Source organism: Nomia melanderi, chromosome 1 (assembly GCF_051020985.1).
Source record: "Nomia melanderi isolate GNS246 chromosome 1, iyNomMela1, whole genome shotgun sequence".
Classification (NCBI taxonomy): Eukaryota; Metazoa; Arthropoda; class Insecta; order Hymenoptera; family Halictidae; genus Nomia; species Nomia melanderi.
In genome coordinates this window covers 34,684,074-34,708,977 of record NC_134999.1, presented here as the reverse complement: position 1 = coordinate 34,708,977, position 24,904 = coordinate 34,684,074, and the positions used below count along the sequence as shown (strand labels likewise).

At 48.5% G+C, this 24,904-nt stretch overlaps 2 protein-coding genes across 2 annotated transcripts; both read left to right on the top strand.

Moving 5' to 3' along the window:
* The first annotated feature begins 6,444 nt into the window (after nt 1–6,444).
* flz (transmembrane serine protease filzig) lies at nt 6,445–16,792 on the top strand. Its single transcript, XM_031980142.2, has 8 exons — nt 6,445–6,513; nt 7,416–7,503; nt 12,095–14,526; nt 14,595–15,036; nt 15,402–15,588; nt 15,674–15,939; nt 16,032–16,186; nt 16,616–16,792. Exons 2-8 carry the CDS (start codon nt 7,416–7,418, stop codon nt 16,790–16,792), a joined length of 3,747 nt encoding a protein of 1,248 aa, XP_031836002.2. The 5' UTR covers nt 6,445–6,513.
* Nucleotides 16,793–19,568: 2,776 nt separating this feature from the next.
* On the top strand, nt 19,569–24,763 carry spab (space blanket). Its single transcript, XM_031980095.2, has 6 exons — nt 19,569–19,738; nt 20,140–20,332; nt 21,085–21,220; nt 21,541–21,690; nt 21,865–21,953; nt 22,253–24,763. Exons 2-6 carry the CDS (start codon nt 20,168–20,170, stop codon nt 22,394–22,396), a joined length of 684 nt encoding a protein of 227 aa, XP_031835955.1. The 5' UTR covers nt 19,569–19,738; nt 20,140–20,167; the 3' UTR covers nt 22,397–24,763.
* The last annotated feature ends 141 nt before the right edge of the window (nt 24,764–24,904 follow it).

Sequence of the window (24,904 nt, the reverse complement as noted above, 5' to 3'; positions counted from 1 at the left end):
ACAAAAAGGAGCACGAGATTGAGGACTGGCGAACGAAGTAATGGTATGTTTATGCGACGATAAAGTACTCCAGTAAATTACCATTACTAAACGTATCGACGCCGTTACGTTTTTCTATCGCGTTAATTCTCATGTTCCATCTCCTTTCGATCGTTACCCTCGAAAGCGTCGGTAGTGCGAACAGGGGCGACACTTAATGCGCCATTACGATTTCCTCGTGGCACTTACACGAATCATTAGGCCCGGAGTCCTCGATTCAGATCGGACGGTGAACGCGCACACGCGGTGTTTCCACTCTGAAAAGGGTTAAACGCCAGGCGGTCTCAATGGGTAATTAATTAACCCATCGAATTTCAATGAGGTGGCGGCTTTACGTCCGTTCCGGTTAGCTGTGTACCAGGTTTCACCGGCTAATGCCCGGCGATAATAATTTTGACGGGGATCGATGACGCAAGCAGGCTACATTAACCTCAATTCTATCGAAACATAACCTTCGATACATCCCACGGATAAAGAGCGCGCCGGATTCCGTTATCCTAGAAAGTGCCGTCGCTTAATGAGCCTCGAATCGTGCCCGGCAGACGAAATTCACTCGTCCCACGCGTTCCTTCCACGGCGCAACTCTCCTCGACCTTATTTTTCCTTTATCCGAGATTCAAATCGTTCCTGTTCTTCAAGGATCTCGCGCGTCTCTTTGTATTTTCCATTCCTGCGCGCCGAACACGATAAGAGAACCTGATTTTTTAAGCGTAACGCCTGCACGCTGTTACGCGGAGCTCAAGAACGAACACAGTGCCATCGGAAATTCGCTGTTGCCTGGATTCCTGTAATTTTACAATGCGAAGACATGCAACATTCTGCCTCGGCTCATTACAAAGCGTGAAGCTTCCACTTTCGACTCCCGTAAACCGTTTTTTTCTACGATGTTTCCGCCTTGCGCAGCGGCCGGGAAAGTAAACGCACCTGCTCATTTTCGAAACGTTACGTTCGCCGCGCGGAGCGGTCGATCCGAAATTCGAGGCTTGGAAGTCGAAGATCCAGGCCCGCGAGGAATAAGATTTCCCGTATTGACCCCGAGCAACGTCTGACACGCAGGTAGGTACACCTGCACACGCTCGCCGCGTGTGTGCAGCGGAAAGTTAGGTATGCCACGGTACCGGGTAGTGGCAAGTCGGTAACGGTTGTCAGCGCGCACACGGCTCGTGTCACTTTTTCCAATCGCGCTGGTCGATTTGCGCGTTTAACGCACGCTCGCGATTCTTTCGCGTCGTTCAATTTCAGCCCGGCGACGAGCAGTCAAGCGTCCTTCACACTTTTCACCGAACGAAACGAGAAAAACAACCGATTCCGTCGGACGAGCGGAGTCGATCGTCGATTAATAACAGTCGTCGCGGGAGTAACGCGAATCGGACGCGAACGAAACATTCCGGAAATACGACGGAAAACGGAGCGAACAGAGTATGGAATTCTAATTGATCGTTGATGAGTATCCGCTGCGTATAATTATCGAACGCTCGGAGGCAGCACGATTTTCTAATGATCGACTTCTGTCAGCGTGACCGGGGCCGATTAGATGTTCAAACGCGTTCCGGCATGTTGCTCTCGTTGCCCCAGATCCGGGGACTACTTTTCGTCGGCTGCTTAAGATGCAGACGGCGCACTGTCCCTTTCAAGTCCCACTAAAAGGTATTGTCGCGGTGGATCCGTATTCGCGCATAGATAGAAAGTGTCCGTTCGTAACGTCCGCTACAGTCCCATTCACGACGCGAGCCTCTTGGGCTCTCTGTTTTTCCTGTTGTATGCCGTTAAGTCGCTTTATTTAGGAATCAAGTTCTTCGCCGCTCAAATGAGGCGCGGAATAATGATCAGCTACTGTTCGAGACTATCGTCTAGTTCAGTGAAGTCTAAAAATCACGATACACGGACTTCCTCGTTTTCTGTTCCACTCTTTTCGACTAGAATTGCATTCGTTCCTCTGGTTCATTATTAAATCGGAAAGACCGTTAAGACCTGTCACCGGTTATCGGGTCAGCAAACTCTACGTCGGAGAAACTAAGATAGCCCAAGTGAACAGCCGATCATCCGACACCCGATACGTGTATCGACTCTCTTTTTCGCCGATTTCGGCCCGCACCGTGAGGGAAACTATCACTTTCCGCAATTCGTACGGGAGAGACCGATAGGCGCGAGCCATTGATGTCGAACCGGCACAGCCGATCGTGCAAAACCGATCCGCTCGGGTTTTAAAGCGGATCGTTGCGCGCCCAAGTGAAAGCGCCCGCAAACGCGCGTTCCGCGGTCCGTCCCGTGCACGGAGCTTCCGTTGTCCGAGCCCTCGGCTTACTTTCCACCGGCGGTTTCGTCCCACGGAAACTGGTCTCTCGATCGGCCGGTGACCACCTACCGAATGACTCGACCGAAAAATATATCGGTCAACCGAGAGAACACACGTGCTGCCCGTAAACTACCAGATCCACCGGAGAACCTTCTCGAGCCTTAAACCCTTCGACTTCCACAGGTCCAACGAAGACTTTCAACTTTAATTTCGAATCCATTTAAATTCCAGATTGGTTAACGCTTATTCATCGCGCATACCATCTTCCGAAACGTAGCTACTATCTCTATCCCCTTTTGAAAGATTTATACAGAGAACAATGGCGAAACAGAAGAATCGAGGAAGAAAACGTTCGAAGGGAAGCTCGCTGAGTGGATCTAATCCTAGGATCAATCGGTCGGACAAAGGAGCATCACGGTTTCTCCTCGACCGCGGACGATTATAAAAGTAAACCTTGATCTTGGTCGGATCGCGGTTCGAAGACCGAGGATAAATTGGGGAACAACCGACGACGATAACGATGACGAGGTACCCGGCGTCTCTCGGTTGGCCGGCGAGGCCAAGCCAATCGGGTCACCCAGATCCAATAACGAAGAGGAGACGAACCGAAGCTTTCTCTCGCAGCTCCGCGTGTGCAAAGCGTGCGTGCGTGATCGCGCGCGCGCGCGCCGCAGGATCCTGTGCCGGTGTGTTTCACGCACCTGTATGTACCTGCACAAAGGTCCCCTCGTGCACTGACGGACGGCCAATGAACGCGGAAGAATTTTCGAGGCAGTCTCTACTCTTTGACTCTTTCCTCCCGGCGCGCGAGCCACGGGCACCGAGATCGTGACCGTGTCCGGGCCCCTCGTGAGCATACACGGTGTCCCCTTTCCGAACGCATCAGACCACCCGTTAAATATTGCACGGAATTCCTTTCCGCTTCTGCGATGCATTGTCCGCGGAACTGGACGGACGGACACGAGGAAACTCCGCGGATCTGCTTGAGCGGCGCGACGCTGAAGCATGGGCTCGACGAATGAGATCGTTGAGTTTGAGATCGATGTTTGATCGTGGTCGATGTTACGTCTTGGAAGTTCGATGCTTCTTTTGGTAGATTAGATAGAGCTGAGTGTTCTAACGTGTTGATAGATATTTTCTTTCTATGGTTTCGATTTTGAAAATTGGTGTTTGTGGATATTCATGTAGGGGTTCGATATTAATCAATGCATTCGGGTTCGTTTCTTAAGTGTGATCGATGAACTGTGTTGTGAATAATTTATTGAGAAACGAAGTGTGAATTGATAAGAGGAGAATAATATTTCATTGGAATCCACGGGAAGTTAGTAAAATTTCTGTTCGTTTAGTTCTATTTAGAATCTTCTGCGCGAGGTTCAAACGTTATAGCAAGGGGTTAAAAGAGTCGAGCAGACGTTTCGTTCCTTCGTTGGGGATTTCAATCGAATAGTAATTAGAATTCGAAGGAATTTCGTCAATGCGTAACATCTGCAGTCCAAGAATCGTCGAACAGGAGAAGAATGCGCGAGGTTACAGCTGCGTCATTCGAAGACGCGGCGATTCATCGAATACTCACGGGAGACGCGGCTCGAGAGGCTCCGCCATTGTTGCGGCGCGCTATATACTCCCGGCTCGAATAGATAACAGAAAAGGCTTCCATTCTTTCTGCTTAATGAAACGATTCATCGATAAATTCTATCTCTCTATCAGCGTTCAATCTCGCTGGCATGCCTCTCCGGCGTTCCTCGGATTTACGTCAGACATTTCCTCGCAATTTTCGGAATTCTGTCCCGTAAATACCGCTCTCGCCGTTCGTTTACAAGCGTCCGGTTATCCGCGGCCTTTAACTACCGACACGTACCGCGAACGGTTTTAGAGGAAACACGTAAAATTCGCGTCGAATAACGGGTAACCGGGGTCCGCGTGCACGCCGACCGGCTGGAAACCTCCCTCGAGCTTCAGTTTCAATTTATTACTACAGTGTTTCGCTTTATCCGCGCTTTCATACGCGGAACCCGTTTTACCTTTTAGATTTATCCGCGGAAGCGCGTTTGCGTGCTCCTATCCCCGTGAAATTCCACCAAGAGAGCCGTCTATCCGCTGCCTCGGAACCGATTATCCGAAAAACTGTAGCGCTCCACCCACGCGTCTATCAAACTTTCAACGCATCGATCGCGATGGTCGCCGGAGCTCTGAAATTGCTTAAGAACAATTACAACAAAAAGCCTGATATCGAATGAAAATATCTAGTCACCCAAGTAGATGATACTACAACTCAAGAACTATGGTATCAAATCATGATTAATTAATTCTACTATTATCGATGTTACAAAAGAATATGTAATATACAAAGCACTCCGAATTCTCGTGACAGTCAACGCGTCGAATCGTCAGAACACGACAGCGTCAATTCCCAATGTAAATCCACCTGGAAGATATTCCAGTAAATTAATCATCGAATTAACCCCTGAGTTCGTTCATCGAGATTCGACGCGCAATTTCTCTTCGGCGGAGGCTGCGACGGAAAAAGCGATGGAACTCACCGAAGGGTCGTTTCAGAATTTGGCTCAAGATGGAACAGTGGCAAGCAGCCGTCTCATTAGAGCTATTACCGCGCCGGCCGTGACTTCCTCCGCGTAGTAACTGCCATCCATTCCGCGAGCAACGAGCGGATCGTTCGCGATAATTACGATCGTCTTCAGCCGGCTCGGTTTTTGTCGCGATCGGAGCTGCCTGAAACCGAATGCCGCGGTGGTAAAGAGGGAAAGGGAGGAGGAAAAAGGGGAAAGAGAGGAGGAAAGAGAGGAACGGAATACACGGTCCGAAGGAAAGTGACTTCCGCGTGTTCGCGCGTGTGCGGCCCGCCTCGTATCGCGCGCGAAATGACAACCGAACGAAAGGGAAGGACGGCCGGCGCATTATCAACGGAGCGACGCTCCCACGATCCTCTTATCGATGATTCACCCATCGAACGGAACAAGGGAGTTTAATTAACTTCTGACCGTGTAACAGATAAACAGATACGGTCGGCCGTCCGCGCGAGTGTTGGAATCTCGATCGTCGCGGGTCTGGACGTTTGTTTTGTTAATAACCGATTAATAGACAGATTGCTGGCGTGTTAACGACAGATCGAACGACGCCGTGAAACGATGCTGTAACAGTAGATTTATTTTATTCGCTCGTTTTCCTTTTACCTCGTCCGCCGTGGTCACGGATATGTTCGCCGTAACAATCCGTCGTTATTACCGCCGGGAACAATGGACTTTCTATGGCGTTCGCGTGACACCAGCAACGATGAACGATTTTAAAGCGAATTTCATTTTTACTGCTCCATTGAACTGTCGCGGCCGACGCGCGTGTAGCGTCGCCCGTTGCGTGCGAGTAATAGCGTTTTGCTACCGAACGAGAAAGGAGAAGAGGAAAAACGCACGGCGAACGAGGAATTGATAATTAACGGTAACGGTACCTGCATCGGCCCGTGGATTCTGTGACGAGCTCCGGAGAGAACGAGTCGCTCAAGTACGCGAGCCCGTGAAAAAATCCGTGAATTGTTTAGCAAACACCAGATAATGGACAGTCAGTCTCGAGTCAGTTTTAACGTGCTCGCTGAACAGTGCCGAGCAACCTCTAAGTGAACGAGATTAAATAACAACCGTTCCTTCGAATATCAAGCCACCTTTTCCAATCAACCTCTCCTTTGTAAATTTCATCGAGCAACGGAAAGAGAAGATCTACCAATTCCCAAGGAACTCATGGAAAATGTCTGAAAAGTCTCTACGAAAGAATTCGCTTAATAGGCTTAATCACGCAATTACGTTCAATCGAATAAGGAGAGCCACAGAGAAAATGTAACTCCGTCGCTAATCACACCGGCGGCAAGAAAGGGAAGCACGTTCGAAGGATTGATTCGTTGATGGTTAGAGGATGATTCGAGCAGCTCATTCTTAAGAAGGTCAGGGGAACGGGGGAGGATAGAAGCGGCGACGGGGGAATTGGTAACTGGGTTACCGGTGTCTTCGTGAAGCAACGCTGATCAGCCACTCGCTCTCTTCGTCTTTCTCACGGCCGGCCGGCTTCCCCGCGGGTTAATGTTGCCCGGTCGTTCCACGCCGTCATCGTTCTCGCTCCTCTGTTTAGCATCGCGGAGCCGGCGAATCCGTGGAACGCCTCTGGACTGGCTGGTAACGGGATTTCGGTGCGCGTAGGGACACCGTGTGTAGCGTGTGCTCACCTTCGACGGGCACACGTGCGCGCGACCGCGTAAATCTCGCCAGGTATCGTGAGATAATCACGCCGGAGCCGCGGGACCGGTGAAACGCGCAGGTGGACCTCGATCGATTCCTCGAATCGCGCTTAGCATCTCTTCCCCCCCTAGTCTACGTGGGAGCCGGTTAATTAATGGACTCGCGCATCTCGTTTTCACGCGAATATTTACCCGTGAAACCAGATTTCGATCGAAGAAAAATTGATGAAGCTGCTTAACACCGATGTAACGACGCAGATCAGCTGTAACGATAGTTTATCTTGTTTCTAGGAGACTATTTCCAGAGCTAGATCATATCCGAGAAGTTTACACGTTTTATTGTAGATTATCGATGAGTGTAGATTGCTAGGTTTAGGGAAAAATTGAGGATTCGTTTTTCGATTGGTAGATAGTGTGTTTCGTTCGTTGAAGCTTGAGGAATAATTCGATACCAGGGTTGTTCCTATTACCGTGATTTCTCTGTACAATCAACGAGGAATTTTCCTCTTTCCTTTTCAACGATTCCTCGTCTGGATCACCTGGCGGCGGCACAAAGAATTGATTTGTAATTGAATCCCCGTGGCGCGGAGCCGAGATATTCCTGTACCGTTACCGAACATGGCGCATATAATATGAGCAGATTTGAAAGGACGATTAATGTACTCGCCATTCTCCTCGCCGCAGAATGCCGGCGGTCGCTGTAAAAGTAACGTCGAGCAACGTTCCAGCCTCCGTTCATTCAAATCGCTGCCGCGAAATGTAGGCTAATTACCCGGCGGGCGTTCGCGCGACCGACAATTTCCACCGGCGAACAATATCTCTGTTATTTTTTTGTTTCAGATGGCTGCCGGGAAGAGTGTCCAATTACTCCTCGTCATCCTTTCTTCGACGTCCGTCATTTCGCACTCTTACGTCGCCCAGGCTGCAGGTAACAATTACATTGCGTAACGGAGCGTGCCTCTCGATAACCCGCGCACCGTCTAGCCTCGCGCGGTTTTCCTTTTTAATCGGACAACTCCCTCGAATCGGCAAGAAACGATAAGTGGTGTACCGTGAAACGGCGAGGATATTCAAAGACGCAAGAAAGGTAACGAGTCCGCTCGTCTTCCTCGATTAACAATTGCACCAATGCCCCGGAGTAATGAAACCGAACCAGAACGCGTGACCTTTAACTTTTCCATTTCCGCGGCATGGAAAAAGTCCAATTCGTCGAGCAGATGAACTTTCCGCTCTTATTCAGCGGGATGAAATTGAACTCGCGCTCCTCGATCCTGATGAATACATTTTCTATGCGATGGAAAATGTCTAAAATAATACCATAAAAATTACAGCAGCTCTAAAACACTTCGATTCAATTCTCACGTCAACAGCTATTATCAAACACTAAAGCCTCGATTCACCTCGAAGAAAATCTAATTCGATACAAAGAGACAAACAGAATCCGATGCAAATGTATTTTATCGTAAATCTCGGCAGCCGCGTACAATAGTGCACGGCCACCATAGAAACGAAACCGTGAAAGTGGTGGCCGAGGCCTGTGACGCACGTCCCGCCGTAAACCCAGAAACGTCGATCATCGGGTTGATCATCTCGCGGTGGGATTCTTTCAGGATCATTAATGCTGCTCCCATTCGGTCGGCTCGGGTTCGTCCGTCCCGAAACCCGCGCTCGCGCGGAATTCCGCGAGCGTTTTCCTTCGAATTCAGTCCGCGGATCGGCCGATCCGAGCGCGGTATGTGTGTCAGCCGCGAGGGAATAATCAGAAATTTCCGCGTCGCGTCGCGTCGCGGCATTGGGAACGCGGGTTCAGGGCCTGCGAGACGGACGGACGGACGGCGCGACTGACTCGCTGCTGCTCGGCACCGCGATGGAATTCGCGACTTTCGAAAGGAAGTGAGACGTAAGTGGAATTCGGTGTCAGTGTTGGGTTCGCGCGGTCCTGAAAAGTCAAACCGCGTACGCGCGAGAGTTCAAGATCGTGTGCGTGACGCCGCCGCCGCCGCCGCCGCCGCCGCTTCCATTCTCAGTCGTGAAACCCGGCGACGACGACGAATCACGGCTCCGCGGATAATAATTCACGGAATCGCTCTGGGTGTTCCGGGGACGCTGGGAAAACTTTGGTCGAGCCGGCACGCGCGTGGGAACGCGCGTGTTGACACGCGCAATTACCGCCAGGGCAAACAATTCGCGCGCGATCCACGCGGAACCACCGTCGCGTCGCGTTGCACACACTCCGCGGGAAACGGGACTTTTCCTTGACCCGCGACATTTTCCTTCGATTTCCACGGCTGGGCGGCGGAAGCGTAGTTGCAACGCTAAGAGCTGCGCGGCTCGGTGCGAAATATAGTGATGTATTAAGGTTGATGCATATCGAAGTTGAAATGCAACGTGGTTACACGTTCCTGACGACGTTTCACTGGTTGCGAAGCGGCATAAAATGTTGCGGAAGGAGGACGGAATAAGGAAAAGAGATTAAGGGGGGGCGTTTCGTCTGGGATCTGCCAGTGGACTTATTGGCGAGGCTTTCTTGCGGTATATATACAAATAGGCGAATAACTGAACAGGAGCGAGGAAGACTGTTAGCCGGTAGCCCTCTATTAGGAGGGGAACAGTTGCGTGGGGAACGATTATCTTCATTTGAAATGGAGCAAGGAATTCTGGTTTCCGTGACGGTCGCTCGGATCGGCGACATCGGGAAATGTGTGAGCCAGTTTTCAGGGATGAGAATGTATAATTGAATGTAAATGTCCTCTCGTTGATGTCCTGACCCGTTGAACGAAGCTGACTGGTATTTCCGATCTCACCGATTGTATTGTTGCCGTCTTACAATTGCATTTGATATAATTGTAATTAACTAAAGGGTATATAATGAAATTGGTTGAGAGAAGTGCGTGGAGTCATGTGAAAATCACTTCGACCAATGGTAAAATGTACAATAAAAATTCTGTTACGATCGTTAGAGGTAAACACTTCTAATTGCAGTCAGGATTGGACAGAGCCTATGATTTGTCGAATCTAATCATCGAAATGCCACCGGCGACGGTGATTCGTTAAATAAATGAATTATCAAACTTTCCATTAACGATTTCCCGCGAGGAACGCGTTTCCTCCAGCGAGATTCATTAAAAAAGTTTCCCCGTCCCACACGGTGTTCGTAAACATGGTCGGATGATGGGGTTAGAAAATTCACGTGCGCTTTTCCAGGTAGCATGGGAATTTAACGAGATACTGGATACGCGGGCGAAACTTTTAATGAACACCGGCGGGCTCTCGATTATAACTCGCTTCCAGAGCGCCGCTGCTGGAACGTCGATCCGAGCGGCGTTCGACGAAATCCGCGGCCGTTTGTCAAACGTCACGCGATTCTCTTATTATTCTAATCGCGATAACGCGGCTCCAGACTTACTCAACACGCCTCGGAATCGATACAGGTGCGTTCGCGAACCTCTCGCGTCCGCCCACTCGGTTCAGCGATTAGAGCCCGTGGTTACACATTTTTCCGGCACGCAACACCTGTAACGAAATAACACACGAGCGAACCTTTCTGTCGGGCTGCTGTACGCGTTCCCCAGTTGACTCAGAACGATCGCGCCACTTTACGATTTTATTCAAACATGAACAAGCTAACAGCCGTTGTCGGAACCGCTGAATTTCTCGTTTCCAACGGGTAATAATTTTTTAATTTTCTCGCGCTCGAAGTATGATTGCCAGCAGTTAGAAAGATTCTATCTAATTCCAGCGAGAAAGTAAGACAATTAATGGTCCCGGTAAAATTTCACGGCTGTCATTAAAAAAAAAAGAAGAAAAATGGGATGTCGGATGTTCGAGGGAAACATCGTTAAGGAGCCGGACATGAAATCTGCATTAAAAAGTAACGCGAGCGCGTTACCGGGGGAAAAAAGCGGCATGAAGGCTAACCCAGGAACGGTTTCGCGGCCGGGTCAGCGGCCATGTTTCCTGAAAAATTGTTGGAGTTTACCAGTTGCGCTACTTCGTACTTCACGCAGCAACGACGATAACGGATCAGCTGACCGATTCTATTTAATTGCCAGTGATTTAATCGTTTCATTTGTAACCACGCTTTAAGGAACCTTTCCGATTCGATCTCGATCGGCTGGACGGATCCTAAGCGATATCCGCTCGGCGCTGGTGATCGCGATCTCCTCGGCCGAAACTTCGAGCGGCACGCGAAAATTGGGGGAACGAAAAAAGAGAGAAAAATTATGTGGAACACTGGAAGTACCCGTGTCAAGCGCTGCGTATACGATTCGCGGAGTAGGTCATTGTATCGGCAGTATGCAGGCATATAAGGAAGCACGTGCAGAGCCTACATGCTTGCTCGCGTATGCCTCGGTCACCTAACCAGAACCGATCACGGTAAATAGTCGACGTGGTGGCCGGCGAGAAAAAAGAAACATGTGCCTAAACGCTGGTAACATAGCGAGATCCCGGAGATATCTTGAAATTAGTCTTTGGGGATAGCTTTGCTGAATTCAACCATGGTGTCTGGAATATTCCAGAGTTTTATCGTATGAAACAATGAAGTTACAAAAGGTATTGGATGCAGAAAGTTTTCTTGCGTCGTTTTCGGATTATAGGAAAGTTCTTTTGCTAAGATGTTTGAAATTATCGAAAAAGATACATGAAAGTTGTTGAGTATATCCAGTGCAACATATTTGAAGAATATAAGAATCTTGGAATTCTCACAAATCCTAGTACTTTCGAGCCTCGAAATACCTTCGAAAGCCAACTGAGTAGATTCAATGCCTCGCACACCTTTACTAAACACATTCACGAAACGTGGAGGATTGACGATAATGAATCCCACGGTTTACGCTAATCAGCGATCGACGAAAGTTGAACAACCGATCCCCGCCGCGGGCCAGGCACGGAATTCGGGGCAAGCGTCCCCGATTCCTGTGTGAAACCACGCTTGACCGGCCGAATACCGGACTCGTCCAGTCAACTCGTTTCGTTTTCAACTCGTCCGACGTCGGACCGTTGTATGCAGGCTTGCTACTAATTGCCACTTTGCTCGGGATAACGAAGCCTTGTCTCCGCGGCGAACACCGCTATTCTTCGGAACGACATCGAATGCACGCGTCGGTCGAAGTTAATTAACACGCGTCGCGGCGCAAAATCAACACTGCGCGCTGATGAGCAGTCGTTGGGACACGGATGAACTGATCGCGGATGATCGAGTCCACATAGGCCGGGGAATATTATCAGAGTTAATCAAAGTATGCCGCTTCTCTCGTGTAGAGTATTGTTGAAACATTCTACCGCGATAGATGAATCAATTTTCGAAAGGCCGGGGAACAGTTCGAAAGTAGTACGCGTGGTACCCTGCTGCGAGGATCGAGGTTAAACCCGAATCGTGAATCAAACGTTATTCTCTATCCGCCTCTAGCCCTTTATACCTGAGAATTTTTATCCAACCTCTTTTCATGAATACCTCGCATCGATTATCCTGCTTCGTAAGAGACAAACAAGGTAAACCGATTTATTCTGCCCTGTAGGAAAAAGATTTTTCGGCGGCTACAGGATACTGCCAAAAGTCTGCCAGCCCACGTTACCGTCGCGCATCAAATCGAGCGACCCGGCGATATGCATGTTCAATTACGAGTGCTCGCAACGGAACGGGCAAGTGGTGGGCGCCTGCATGGACGGGTTCCTGTTCGGAGCGTGCTGTCAGTTGCCGTCGAAGAACTCGGCTCTGGGTAATACCCACGAGAAGATCCCAGGCGGCGATGAAATATTCAGCGTGCACGAAATCGATCACGTGCCAGATATTCCTATCCTGTTAAATTCGGACGGCACTCCGCTCGGGATGACGGTGTACCAGGACAACACTGTGAAGACCGAGACGCCTGGCAACTATCTCAGCCACGACGGCACCTCCTACACGAAGATCTCCACGTACAATGCACCGTCAACCACCGCGAGACCCTCCAGCTCGCACATCATGGACACCATTCAGAACGCGGAGAAGCCGCAGATACCTGTCCAACCGGACATCAGTCACCTGGAGGAGGACTTCTCGATTCTACTAGGTCAGCACAACATTTTGGACGAACTGTCGTTGCCCGGGTTGCTCAGTCATACCGACTCGAACAACGACATCCAGCATCACCAGGCCGGCGGCGCGGTTAATCCAGTCACTACCCTGCTCAGCCCTGATCAGATTCTGCAGATCGCCGATCCGGTTGACCAGCTGCCCGCGTTGTTCTCGCAAGGACTGGGTCAGAGCAATCACAGTTCCGCTGACACGATACTTTTGAACGAGAACGGCACCACTTTGAACGAGACTTATAATCCCGACGACTTGTTCAAGCCGAGCACCGAGTCCAGCACCGAGAGGAGGAGGGTGACCGAGACTACCCAGAGGCCGAAGGTGACCGAGGGCTTCACGGTTGCGACTACCAAAAAGAAGCCTTCGTACGGCGGTACGTATCAGGGCAATCCTGCGACTGAGTGGGTCAAGTTCCCTGATCAATACGGATCCTCCAGCTACGACCACAAGTTCGCCACGTCTTCCATGACGAAAGCACCGGCGATCACGCAGATGTACAGCAATACGCAGAGATTCACCACCACTCCTCCCTCGATGGAGACCGATGTCTTCGAGAAGGCTAGCACGATAGAGGAAAGAGTGTCCACGAAGAATGTTCAGGCGACTGGTTTCGGGAGCGAGAAGACTACCACGCCGATGACTACTCTGAGCGACTCGAAAGATGACCTGGTTAAAGTGCCGACGATAACTTACAACACTCCGTCGGGAATCAAGAAGGACGACTTGGCGGATAAAGAGGAAATAGCGATCAATCACATAATTTCCATTTTAAACAACACGAAGCCCGGCTCGGGCACCACGATTCAAACCCCGAATTCGTCTATCAACAAGTGGGTCAGCATAGACGAAACCTCGAAGCCGTCCTTGGTCAGAATCTCCACGACGAAGACCTCGACTCCTGCGCCGATCACTACCCAAACTTTCCCTTACATCTTTTACAAACCAGTGCACACATCGAATTATTACAACTACGAAACAGTTCCAACAGAGACGAGCTACTCCACGTATCCGACTACCAACACACACTATTCGAGGCCGTCTACCCAGTCCAGCAGCTTCAGCTACACTTCCAAGACGACGACCAACCCCCCAGCTCCTACAGTGATAGTCCTAGGACCATTCGAAACGGAAATCTCCACAGAGACTACTCAGAAACTGGTGACGAGGAAGCCTGAGACTATCAAACCCACTACTACGATAGTCAAGCCCACGACTGGATCGCTGAAGCCTCTGACTACGAAGAAGCCTAGCGTCTCTACGACTATAACTCACAACATCAGCACAGTGATTTCAAACGTGGCTACCAACAACGTCGTCTCGACGAGTTTCTTCAGCGTGAACCTGAAAGATGGAACCACTTCCAAGCCGACAGTCAGCAACAACTACAGCACCGAGCCTGTCACCGAAAACGAATTGATCTCCGTGAAAGTGACCAAAAGGCCGACCATTTGGACGACGCTGACTCCCTGGTCAGATAAACCAAGCTTCTCCTTGAAACCGTCCACGCAATCGCTGCTTTACCCCGAGGAGAATTTAACGCCAGTCAACACTGTGTTCGTGAAAGACACCAGCGTCTCAACGACGGTGAAAATCAAACCGACAACGCCAGTTCCCCATTGCGAGGACGACACGCCTGCCCCCGACGATCTGATCAACTTCCCGCCGGTTCGAAACCCGAACTTGAACATCTCCGCGCCCACTTCGCAGCAGGAGAAACCGACTATCGTCGAAACCTTTAACAACACGGGCTATCCCGAGATCGAGATAGTCGGCGAGAACGATATACCGACTCCGACGTTCATCGAGGACGACGTGCTGACGAACAAGGTGGACACGTTCGTGAACAAGATTGTGCAGAGTCTGCAAGGCAATTTTCAAGTACGTGAAACGATCTTTTAGTCTAGATAGATTTCAGGATGGAGATTAAGGTTTCTGTTCTTCCGCAGGATCTCAAGGATATCGTCTACAATCGCGCGAACACGACGTTGGCGGCTCCGTCGACTACTACCAAGAGGCCAGCGGCTACTACCAAGAAACCAGTGAGGAGACCAGCGTCCACGGCTAAGCCTTCGCTGAGTACGACAAGGAGACCAGCGACCACGAAGAGACCAACGAGCAGACCAACTCCAGCGAAACCGTCGGCGACTGAAAGGCCAGTTCGTCCCACGAAACTGACAACTCCGAGACCAAAGCCGACCACACTGTCCGGGGTTACCACGAAAAAGCCTCAGGTCACGACGAAACGCACCAGGCCGACCAGAAGACCTACCACAACCCCGGCTACCAGCACGGAAGCAGTTGTTCTGGAAGAGGAGGAAGCTAGTCCGTCCACTGCGGTCGAGACGACGACCACCTCGCAAACGCCATCTTCCACGGACCTACGCGCGCGTAAGTACCGTAGAATCTGTGTGAAAAGATTCTGTGATTAAGATACTCCGTGATTCCAAAAGGTAGCTCCGTTATGAAGCCTCTGACCCCTTGCCTTGTGAATTAATTTCATAGGTGCATTCGTTAGGACTATTTATCGTTAATGATGTACTAGTAAAAGATTCTATGCTCTTTCTAGATTTAGTATGAACCATACAAATTGTTGACAAGGACAATAATGTTGCATTTAAACTTAACTCAATGATATTTATGTTTGTTAAACTATATTAGAAATGTTCGCCTCTGACACGATATTGCAAGGCAAAGGATTAATATATATTCCACATCTAATTTCTGATTAATTATCGTCAACATTTGTTCTACAGAATGTGGAATAAGGCCTCTAGCTAGAGAAGGGAAAATCGTCGGAGGCAAAAGCGCGTATTTCGGAAAATGGCCGTGGCAAGTTCTGATCCGAGAAGCTACCTGGCTGGGCCTCTTCACGAAGAACAAGTGCGGAGGCGTTCTGATCACGGATAAATACGTCGTGACCGCTGCTCACTGTCAACCAGGGTATAAATTAGATTTCGATATACTCGGAGTGTTTCTCTATAGTATTTTGAAGGATGAAAATCAATTGTCGCTGAATTCTCTGCAGATTCCTAGCGACTCTAGTGGCCGTTTTCGGAGAGTACGATCTCTCCGGCGAGCTGGAAGACAAACGCAGCATGACAAGGAACGTTCGACGCGTGATCGTGAACAGGGGCTACGATCCGGCGACTTTCGAGAATGATCTGGCTCTTCTGGAGTTGGAATCGCCGATCGTGTTCGACGATCATATCGTGCCGATCTGTATGCCGGAAGACGGCATCGATTATACGGGCAGAATGGCCACTGTTACTGGCTGGGGACGATTGAAGTACAGTGAGTAGATCTCTTATTCCACGCTGGTAATAGCTATACAGAAGGGATTACTTAAAAGATCGGTGATTTTATGAAACGATATTAATTTACAGACGGCGGTGTACCATCGACTCTCCAAGAGGTCCAGGTGCCCATAATAAAGAATTCCGTTTGCCAGGAGATGTTCCAGACAGCCGGCCATTCCAAGCTGATCCTCGATAGCTTCCTCTGCGCAGGATACGCCACTGGGCAGAAGGACTCCTGCGAGGTATTTATAGAGTAATTAAATTTCCCGCCGGGAACCCCATTAGCTTATTACTTGGCCGCGGATTTTATGCGTTTATAGCGTGCGCGATGATCAAAATTCAGTGAATTCCGCGTTTACACCATGCTCGTGAAACGGTCACGTTCGCGTATCACGAACAACGAGGATTAAGATAGCCTCGCGAGTGAACGTTTCATCCGTTTTACACGCGACAGAGGATCTCGGGTGAACTCCTGATTAATTCCATTCTCAGGAAATTAGTCCGTAGAAATCTGCATTTGCATCGCGAACCGCACTCTACTTGCTACTTCTTCGTGTTATTAAGCGGCTTCGTAATTCATTCGTTCCTCGCTCGCGCGGCAAAGGAAATCGGGATGCCGTTATCCGTTTCTTGAAATTGAACGGTGCGTCAAGCCGCCTGTCGTTCCTCAGGGTGACAGCGGCGGTCCGTTGGTGATGCAGCGACCGGACGGACGATGGTTTTTGGTGGGCACGGTGTCGCACGGGATCAAATGCGCCGCGCCTTATCTGCCCGGCGTCTACATGAGGACCACCTACTTCAAGCCCTGGCTGCAGGGTGTTACCGGGACCAGAGGATTAGGGAACTGAGGGACGTCCCCGGCGGCGGGACGGTCGCGACGGCACCGACGACTCGAGTGCCGCTTGTATAAATTGTACAAAGGAAGACTAATTTATTTCCTTCGGGATCGATCGAGGACGCGTCGATCAATGGGACTAAAATCGAACGAGCACCGGACCGTTCTGAATACTATTTCCGACTTTAAATAACCAGTGCGAAGGGAGACGGCGTGCCGAGCAACCCGAGGGAATGGTCGTTTATTTGAATTTCGAAATAGTATCGTAACCCGTCAACGGATTCGCCGCACGGAAACGAGATGCACCTCTCACGTGCGCCCGAACCATCGAACGTGTCGTGTGTTCCGTGTACATATACGTACGTGGGTACCTGCGCACCAGCCGCCGAACAGGCGAGCTTCGTATGTGGATCAAAGATCTCGACGGAGATTTTCATGGGCTTAATTCTATTAATCTGTTAACTGTACAAATGACGAGAGTTCACTCCTCTGCCCCAGTTAACGGGTTAACGAGCTGAGACCTGTCCAGATAAACGAGGAGTTTAAATGGTAAACGACGGAACTGTTAAATAGAAAATCAAAAATTAGCTGGCGGCTACTGTAATTGCTGGGATAATTTGTCTTGGTTGCTGGAAGTATCGCATGGTGAACGTTCGGATCTTTCGTTAGTCCCGTTCCCGTTCGTTTATCGTTCGCACTCCTCGACGAATCGATCGATCGCGCAGAGGTCGAGAATAAATCCGAACGGATTGTCGGCCGGTTTGGTACTCAGCCGTACTATATGTATGCAATCACGTGTTGCGAGCCTTATTTATTTCGTTGTTAGCTGTTATTTATTAAACTCATTTTTATACAAGATAACGGTCTATTTTTACTCCTACCCCACTGTCGCGCGGCGATCACGCAGGCGAACCGTCGCTCGCTTGGAATATTAGATTAACGAAATCTCCGCGATTCACGCGAACAAGGGATGAAACGAGCGATCCGTGGCACGATAAAGATCATGTGACGACCTTACATACCTTTACGGTAATTACATTCGTGCCGACGTTCGATAGAAAATCAAGTTACTTCCACGTTTACTCTTCAAAGTAACGTTTCCCTGCGCTCGGCGCATTCTTCCTCTCGTTTACTTATCACAATTCCATTTTCTCCGAGACGTCCCCTTTGAGTTTAATCATAAAAGCTCGTCGTTATTCTCTTTGCTGGATATACATCCTACTTACTTTTCTGCATCGTCTCGTCTCATTTTCCTCGATCCCTTTGCTACATTTTCTCAGTTATGTCTGATCGTTTTCGCAGCTCATCCCGTTATTATAGTTATTAATTAGAGAGCGGCGCGTGTGAATGCCACCGAGTTCAAGCGATCGAGTTTCTCGGAAAGGCGAGAACCTGTCGCGTTCAGTTAATCCCAGGTATCGCAGCCATCCGGCGCGATGCACGCGCGCGTTTACGCGGGAAACTGACAAAAAGAACGGGTCGCGGCCGATTCGGCGCACCTGGACCGGTTGCGTGACACCGTGACACAGTCGAAGGGTATTATTCACCGGCACGCAACGAATTTTCCTTTATTTTCCCCTTTCCCAATTCGTCGGACCCTCCGTCGATCGCCGACCGTTTCGAGGTTTTCATTTCGATTCCAGCCCATTGAGGAACGCCGGCTGAATATAAATAGCCGTTTACAGGAGTAACGCGAGGCACTCTGGCATTTTCACGGACAGGTGGTCGTGTGCACACGCGTTCTGGATGCGTGTTGAACGTGCACCGTGATTTTATCTAGGTAAACACGATCAGCCTATTTGTAATCTTCCCGGAGAGATTTTCTCGAGGAATATCGAGTCTCGCGATCGGAAATGGATAAAAAACGGTTAAATCGTCGGATAGGCGAGGGTTGAACCGAGAGAGAGTCGTTCTATGTAAATTAATAGCGACACGTGTGGGTTATGTCCTTGCGCATCACGCGGACGGTTCGTTCGTCATTAAAAATTGCTAGAATTTAATGAATTATAGCGGCAGATCGATTTGTATCGTTCCCTCCCTCTTTTCTCCTCGCCTGTCCCGGCCGTCTGTTAAGAAACACCCTGTACACGGAGCAGGATCGACCGGCCAGTAGAACATCAGGACACCCCGGATCAATACGACCAAGAGAGACCGAAACAATGGCGGTGCGACAGGAACAACGAGGACGGAGCTGAACACCTACACGATCTTGCGCCCGTCGAACGGCGCTGCCGTGTCCTGGGAACAGGATGCGTTCTCCATGCCACCTCTTTTTAAACGACCGTAACCGGAAGACGTTCCGACGTACAGCTGGAATCTCTCTCGCCGGAACGAGGTGGAAAAGATCTGGGTTAAATCCTCAACGACGCAATTCTAGGACCTCTTCCAACGAACAAGCCGTCGAACAAAATGAACGAGAACCATTCGAGAATTCGTATGTAGCTTTTAACTGCGACGCAGATATATTCGCGGGATGTAAAGGAAATAAACGAGATTATTGTCCCGTCAATTAAACGGTGATAAGGGTTCGCCTGATCTGAAAGTGACAGGGGCGAAGCGTGAATGATCCGCTCGACAATGGACGCAGGGAAATTGCGTGTGCTACTTATCGGCTTTCATCGACAAAGGAGAAAAGGTTATCACGCGTCACGAATAAAACGTGCAATCGAAGGAATCTGAATGGAGAAAATGTCACCCAGGTCACATGTGTGTGCGTCGGGGAGAAAAAAAGTCAGGCGTCGCGCAAGCGCGGGCCGCTTTCCGCGAGCTTCTGCTAGGGAAACCGGAACGACGTAGAAGTATAGATTGCCAATGCTACCGCGGCCCGACTCAGTCCTCCAGCGAACTCCACCGAGGACTTGTTGATCCCTGGAACTGGCGAGGAACGCAGCTGGTCCTTACTGATCGTCCTAGAGGGAAAAACCGGCTGAGTTGCAGTAGGGTTTAGACGCGGAACGTTGTGAGTAGAATGATTATCATCGAATCACTGCCCCCGACTATTTCTATTCGGGATTACGCTCAACCTTGACTCGCTTTGAAGAAATAACCTGGTTCATGGTTCAGTCTTGAATCTTCTTCAAGGATCGAGTACTAATCTGTGTCATTTCAAATTTTGATATGTATCAATCTATATTTAATATATTTAAAAAAAAATACTGTGTTGATGAAGATCAGAGTTAGCAAAGGGTATTTAGAGATGACTTGAGAATCTATGGGATTTATAGCATCTTACAAAATTAATTGCAATTGGAAGCAGATTCGGTTCTCTTGAAACCTCTCCCTCGAAACCCTCTCGAGTTCAAGGGTTGTTCGAAATTTTCGATCGAAGACAATTTACAGATTTCTCTGTTTGTCTCGCAGAGGTCTTCGGTGTCAGTCCGTCACGAATATGCACACGTGCGTTGCATTAGCCTTCGTCGCACTAGCGTGCACGACGTACTTTGGAGTGGATGCATGGGGCGGTCTCTTCAACCGTTTCAGCCCGGAAATGGTGTCGAGCCTCGGCTACGGCAGCTATGGAGGCTCCAGCGATTACAAGTCGGGAGTGTACCAGGTAAGAAAGAGATCTTTGAGAACGATGACACAGCACCGCGTTCCTTATCGCAATGTTGCACTTTACCGCAGTACGGCCGGCGCTCGATCGATATATTATTTTCGCGTAACAGCTGCATGAAAACCGCCTCCCCGTCACGAACGATTCTCGCGGGAGAAGCTTTTGTTCGGATAGTTTCGATGTCAGCTGTGATCAAGATGAACATCGTTCGAGAATCGCTCGCGCTCTGACGTAACTGCTAGAAACGTTAATTATTTCTCATATTTTATCTCACTTCTCATTCGTGTAATCTTTAATACCATCGATTGGCAGATACAATCAAATTTCAGATAAATTCCCTCCCTTAAATAGACATCGAGTTTAATCCAATTTTAGCTTGCAGACCAAGCGAATGTTTGCCCGATATCAATCTTTATAAATTCACTCATAAAAATCTACATTCGATAAGCGCCTGCAATCCAATTACGTTGCTCGCGTGCATGTAAGCTATAGTGTCGCCAGCGAAGGGTTTAATTAGTCCAAAGGAGATTATCTCGTGAATCCTTGTAACTTTATCAACGCGAAACACCCTATCAAATAACTGCAGTGTTCACAAAACTTGCCAGCAACACGTACAACGGCCATTAAGCGCGAAGTTATGGCAGCCAAAGCATGACCTGCTCCACTTTCGCGCGTTCCCTTGCAAATACTGCGCTTCGCGCGTGTCTCGTTCTGGCCGTCGGGAATTCTAACGTTTCGCGTTTCGATTCAAGCGGCCGTTATCCGGTGCCTACGGGAATTCTTATGGGGAATCGTTGGAGGAGCTGGCGGACGTGCCGTGCTACGAGAGAACGTGCACGGCCAATCAGCACTGTTGCCCAGGTTCCATTTGCGTTAACGTTGACGGAGGTAATCATCCAACCCCTGTTTCCCACGATTAACGCTTTACCTCTGGAAGATCATTCGATGTTACTTCAACGACAAATCCCCGATAATCGCAATCGTAATAGAATTCTATTAAAATCAAAGATTAAGGATCTCTCGATCATTGTTCAATCTATCGAGTCGCAATCTCGTACAAGAAATCTTGAGTAAAAATTCCCGTGCTTCCTTTGAGCAAAGCACAAAGATCGAGAATATCCTATTAATAGACTTGCTGTAGGTAAAGGGTTAATTGTCTTGTCGCTCCCGATTTAAACGGTGTTCATACGAGTCGACGGGGTTTCCAGTTGTCGGACACTGCATGTTCGATTTCGGGCAGAAGCAGGGCGAGCTCTGCAGGAGGGACAACGACTGCGAAACTGGTTTGATGTGCGCCGAGGTGCCCGGCAGCGAATCCCGCTCGTGTCAACCACCGGTGACATCGAATAAACTCTACAGTGAGTATCCGCCCACGCTCGGTTCGACACCGTCCGCCACCTGAAGGGTACAACCGCGGTAGAAGGTCAACTCACAAACGATTACGTCAAAGGGATAATTATAAGCTCTTACGTAAAAGAGGATTATATATATAACTTTCGAGCGTGCTAATCGGCCACTGTGAATGATTCCAGACGAGGAGTGCAACATGTCCAGCGAGTGCGACATCGGCCGCGGTCTATGCTGTCAGCTGCAAAGACGTCACCGACAGACACCCAGAAAAGTACTGACGTCCATCTCGATCCCTCCCTGTCTGTCAATCCTATCGCTGCCTGTCCGCTCGTAAACGCGCGGATGTAATTAACAGTAAAGCAAATTTGACGCGGTTGCCGCGCCGGTAATAAACGTTACGATAAACGTTACGATAAACGTTGCGTTTCTGCTCGATTAACAGGTTAAGGTAATTGCATAGAACGCGCGGACAATCATCTTCCGATCGATCATCGGTTAATTCGAACGGACAGCGAATGGATTGATCGTGGTTTAGTGGAATTTATTAGAAGGTTGTCTTGTTCTCCCCAGGTTTGCTCCTACTTCAAGGACCCCCTGGTGTGCATCGGGCCCGTCGCGACGGACCAGATCAAATCCGTCGTTCAGTACACCTCCGGTGAGAAACGGATCACCGGGCAAGGGAACCGATACTTCAAGAGCGTCCCCTTCGCCTAAGACGCTCGCCGGTCGTTCCTTTTCAGCCGGCGTGAACGGAGGGAGCGTCGCATGAAATCAAACCCATCGCGTCTAATTGTCGCAGATATGATTTAGTATAATTTTTCCTATGATTCAAGAAGCCTGTCGACTCGGAAATCCTCTCGATTCGTTCGATGCTTCCCGACCCTGCCCCACCGGGATCATCCGCTCGGCTGGGGGAGGATCGGCGACGCAAAACACGCCTTCCGATCGGTTTTCTCCTAACATTGCGACTGAGAAGTATGATACATATCAGAGTAGCCTGTCTCTTAGTATCGTAAGAAGAAATACATATCACTGAGAAGATTCGCGGGGCGCGTTTCCAATAGTTAGGCTCGATCTTCGACGAGCTCCGTGTACAGGACGGTTCCAACCGTTCGTCCCTGTCGTCGGACATTCCTATCCGATCTTTCGTTTAATTGATCTAGTGGGCTAGATGTTCTCGGAGCAATTGAAACTGAAGTCACTCCATCGGGAAACGGTCCTGTTTGCTTTGCCCTGTACGCGGGAGAAACTGACAGATCCTCGAATCGAGTTTCCTGAATTTACTCGTAAGATGTCTCCTCGAATTACTCAAACGCACAGACAGAGTAAAAGAATATATATGGATATATATATATATATATATTTTCACTCGGCTGATTCTCGGTTAATGAAGAGGTCGGACAGATATCAGTGGTCAGATAGGAGGAATATTTTTCACGGGGAAGCGACGGATATTGGCGAACCATGGCGTGACCGTGGAACCACGGAATCGATGTCCAATTGATTGAACGTATTCTGTTTAAAAGAAAAAAGGGGGAAAACACTATGGGAACTTGACGGAACGAAGAAACGCTTCGTCGGTGTCTGCAGGAATGTTAATTCGCGTGACGGTTAACGTGATAATTACGCGAATTAAGTCGCACCGTGGATTTTCAGGACAAGCTGATCCGCTCGACGCGTGTCCGGGAGAAAATCTGGAAAACATACATATCAAAGAAGTTTTTGCTTCGCGTAGCGTATATTCCGAAATTCTCTAGATATACACGTAATACACGTATGTATACGTAGAGATCTGGTATTCTAGATTTTCCGTTTCAATGTGAAAGTCGCTCGATTTAAACGTTTATCGCGGAAATCGCTCTACACGTCAAGAAAATCGCGGGAATCGCTCCTTTGAATATTGAAATCTCGGAGGTCGCTTTGTTAAGTGTTAATTAAATACTTAGCGTTTAATGTAACGTAATTATCAGATACATACTTGTATATATATATACATATCTATATGTGTATATATATATACTTGTGGGAATCGCTACATTAACTAATGTCTGTCTGTAATTACTAACCGAAAAGTTCGATCATTCTGGGAATCGCAGGTGTTAATCGTAACTGTGGCTTTAAATGAATCCACTCGCGTCGTTGAGTCGACGACGGACAGAGCAAATGTTACAATTGTAATTATTATCAGAAGCCGCGGTGTTATCTTTTGGTTGTTTTATGAAAATGTGAAACATCATCGCGGACACTCTTTCTGATGCGTCAAGTACCTGCTGCGAAAATCTGGACAAACCCTCGTTTCTACGCCACTGATGCTAGTCATCGAGAGTCCAAGCACACGAATAAAAACCAAACCAACAAGAAAAAAAAAATGGAATCGTATTTCTAGTTACAAGGAAGAAAAGGATAATTATTATACTTCCAACGTTGATCGTTATCGTGTAAGGGAACTTTAACATATCATGAATGCCTAAATCCATTAAGGAGAGTTTTAATCTTGTGAATGTTATTACGCGAGATAATATGTATATCGTATTGAAATTATATTTTTATCTTCGATCGATATGTATACTTACATTATATATTTACATAATATTCATATATTTTCCGGAAACGTGTATATAAATATAAAGTAATTATAACTGTAACCCTCTGATGCGTCGCGCGTCACGTTGCTTGCAACTATAACCATTGTTTTCGTATTGGAAATTCTATTGAACGATTCAGCGAGTACCGATCCGATAATTTTTAAGTCAGAGATGGAATGATTATTTCGTTTGTGTAATCGTTGAATTGTTACCGTTTATAAATAGGAAAGGACTAACGTCTGATTACTAGACGACGCCGATGCACATCGTCGACTTGTTGATTGTCTGATTGAATAGTTTATGATAGAGTTCTGTAATATATTGTTTACGCGTGCGACTCATTAGGGGGCTATGGCCGCTTGGGCCCTGAGTCAAAGTACCTCTATCGAAAGAATTAATTCCATAATTATATGTGTATAACTATATGTACTGTTCGAAATTATAATGCAAAGTTATACTAGTTTAATGTGAAATACAATGTGGTGCATACAAAGATATTAAACCTGTTGCAATCATTTTCCTCAACCCAATTCTTCGTCCATTTGCCTTCGTGTAGTACGAGACACGATAAACATCTTTGTAAAGTAGACACGAAGTATGCGACAATAAGATTAATGGCAATTTAAAAAAAAATAGC

Coding starts and splice junctions, on each gene's coding strand:
- spab (XM_031980095.2), top strand. CDS start 20,168: ATGCACACGTGCGTTGCATTAGCCTTCGTCGCACTAGCGTGCACGACG. Junction 20,333..21,084: donor ACAAGTCGGGAGTGTACCAG/GTAAGAAAGAGA, acceptor TTTCGATTCAAG/CGGCCGTTATCCGGTGCCTA. Junction 21,221..21,540: donor TTGCGTTAACGTTGACGGAG/GTAATCATCCAA, acceptor CGGGGTTTCCAG/TTGTCGGACACTGCATGTTC.
- flz (XM_031980142.2), top strand. CDS start 7,416: ATGGCTGCCGGGAAGAGTGTCCAATTACTCCTCGTCATCCTTTCTTCG. Junction 15,589..15,673: donor GCTGCTCACTGTCAACCAGG/GTATAAATTAGA, acceptor AATTCTCTGCAG/ATTCCTAGCGACTCTAGTGG. Junction 15,940..16,031: donor CTGGGGACGATTGAAGTACA/GTGAGTAGATCT, acceptor ATTAATTTACAG/ACGGCGGTGTACCATCGACT.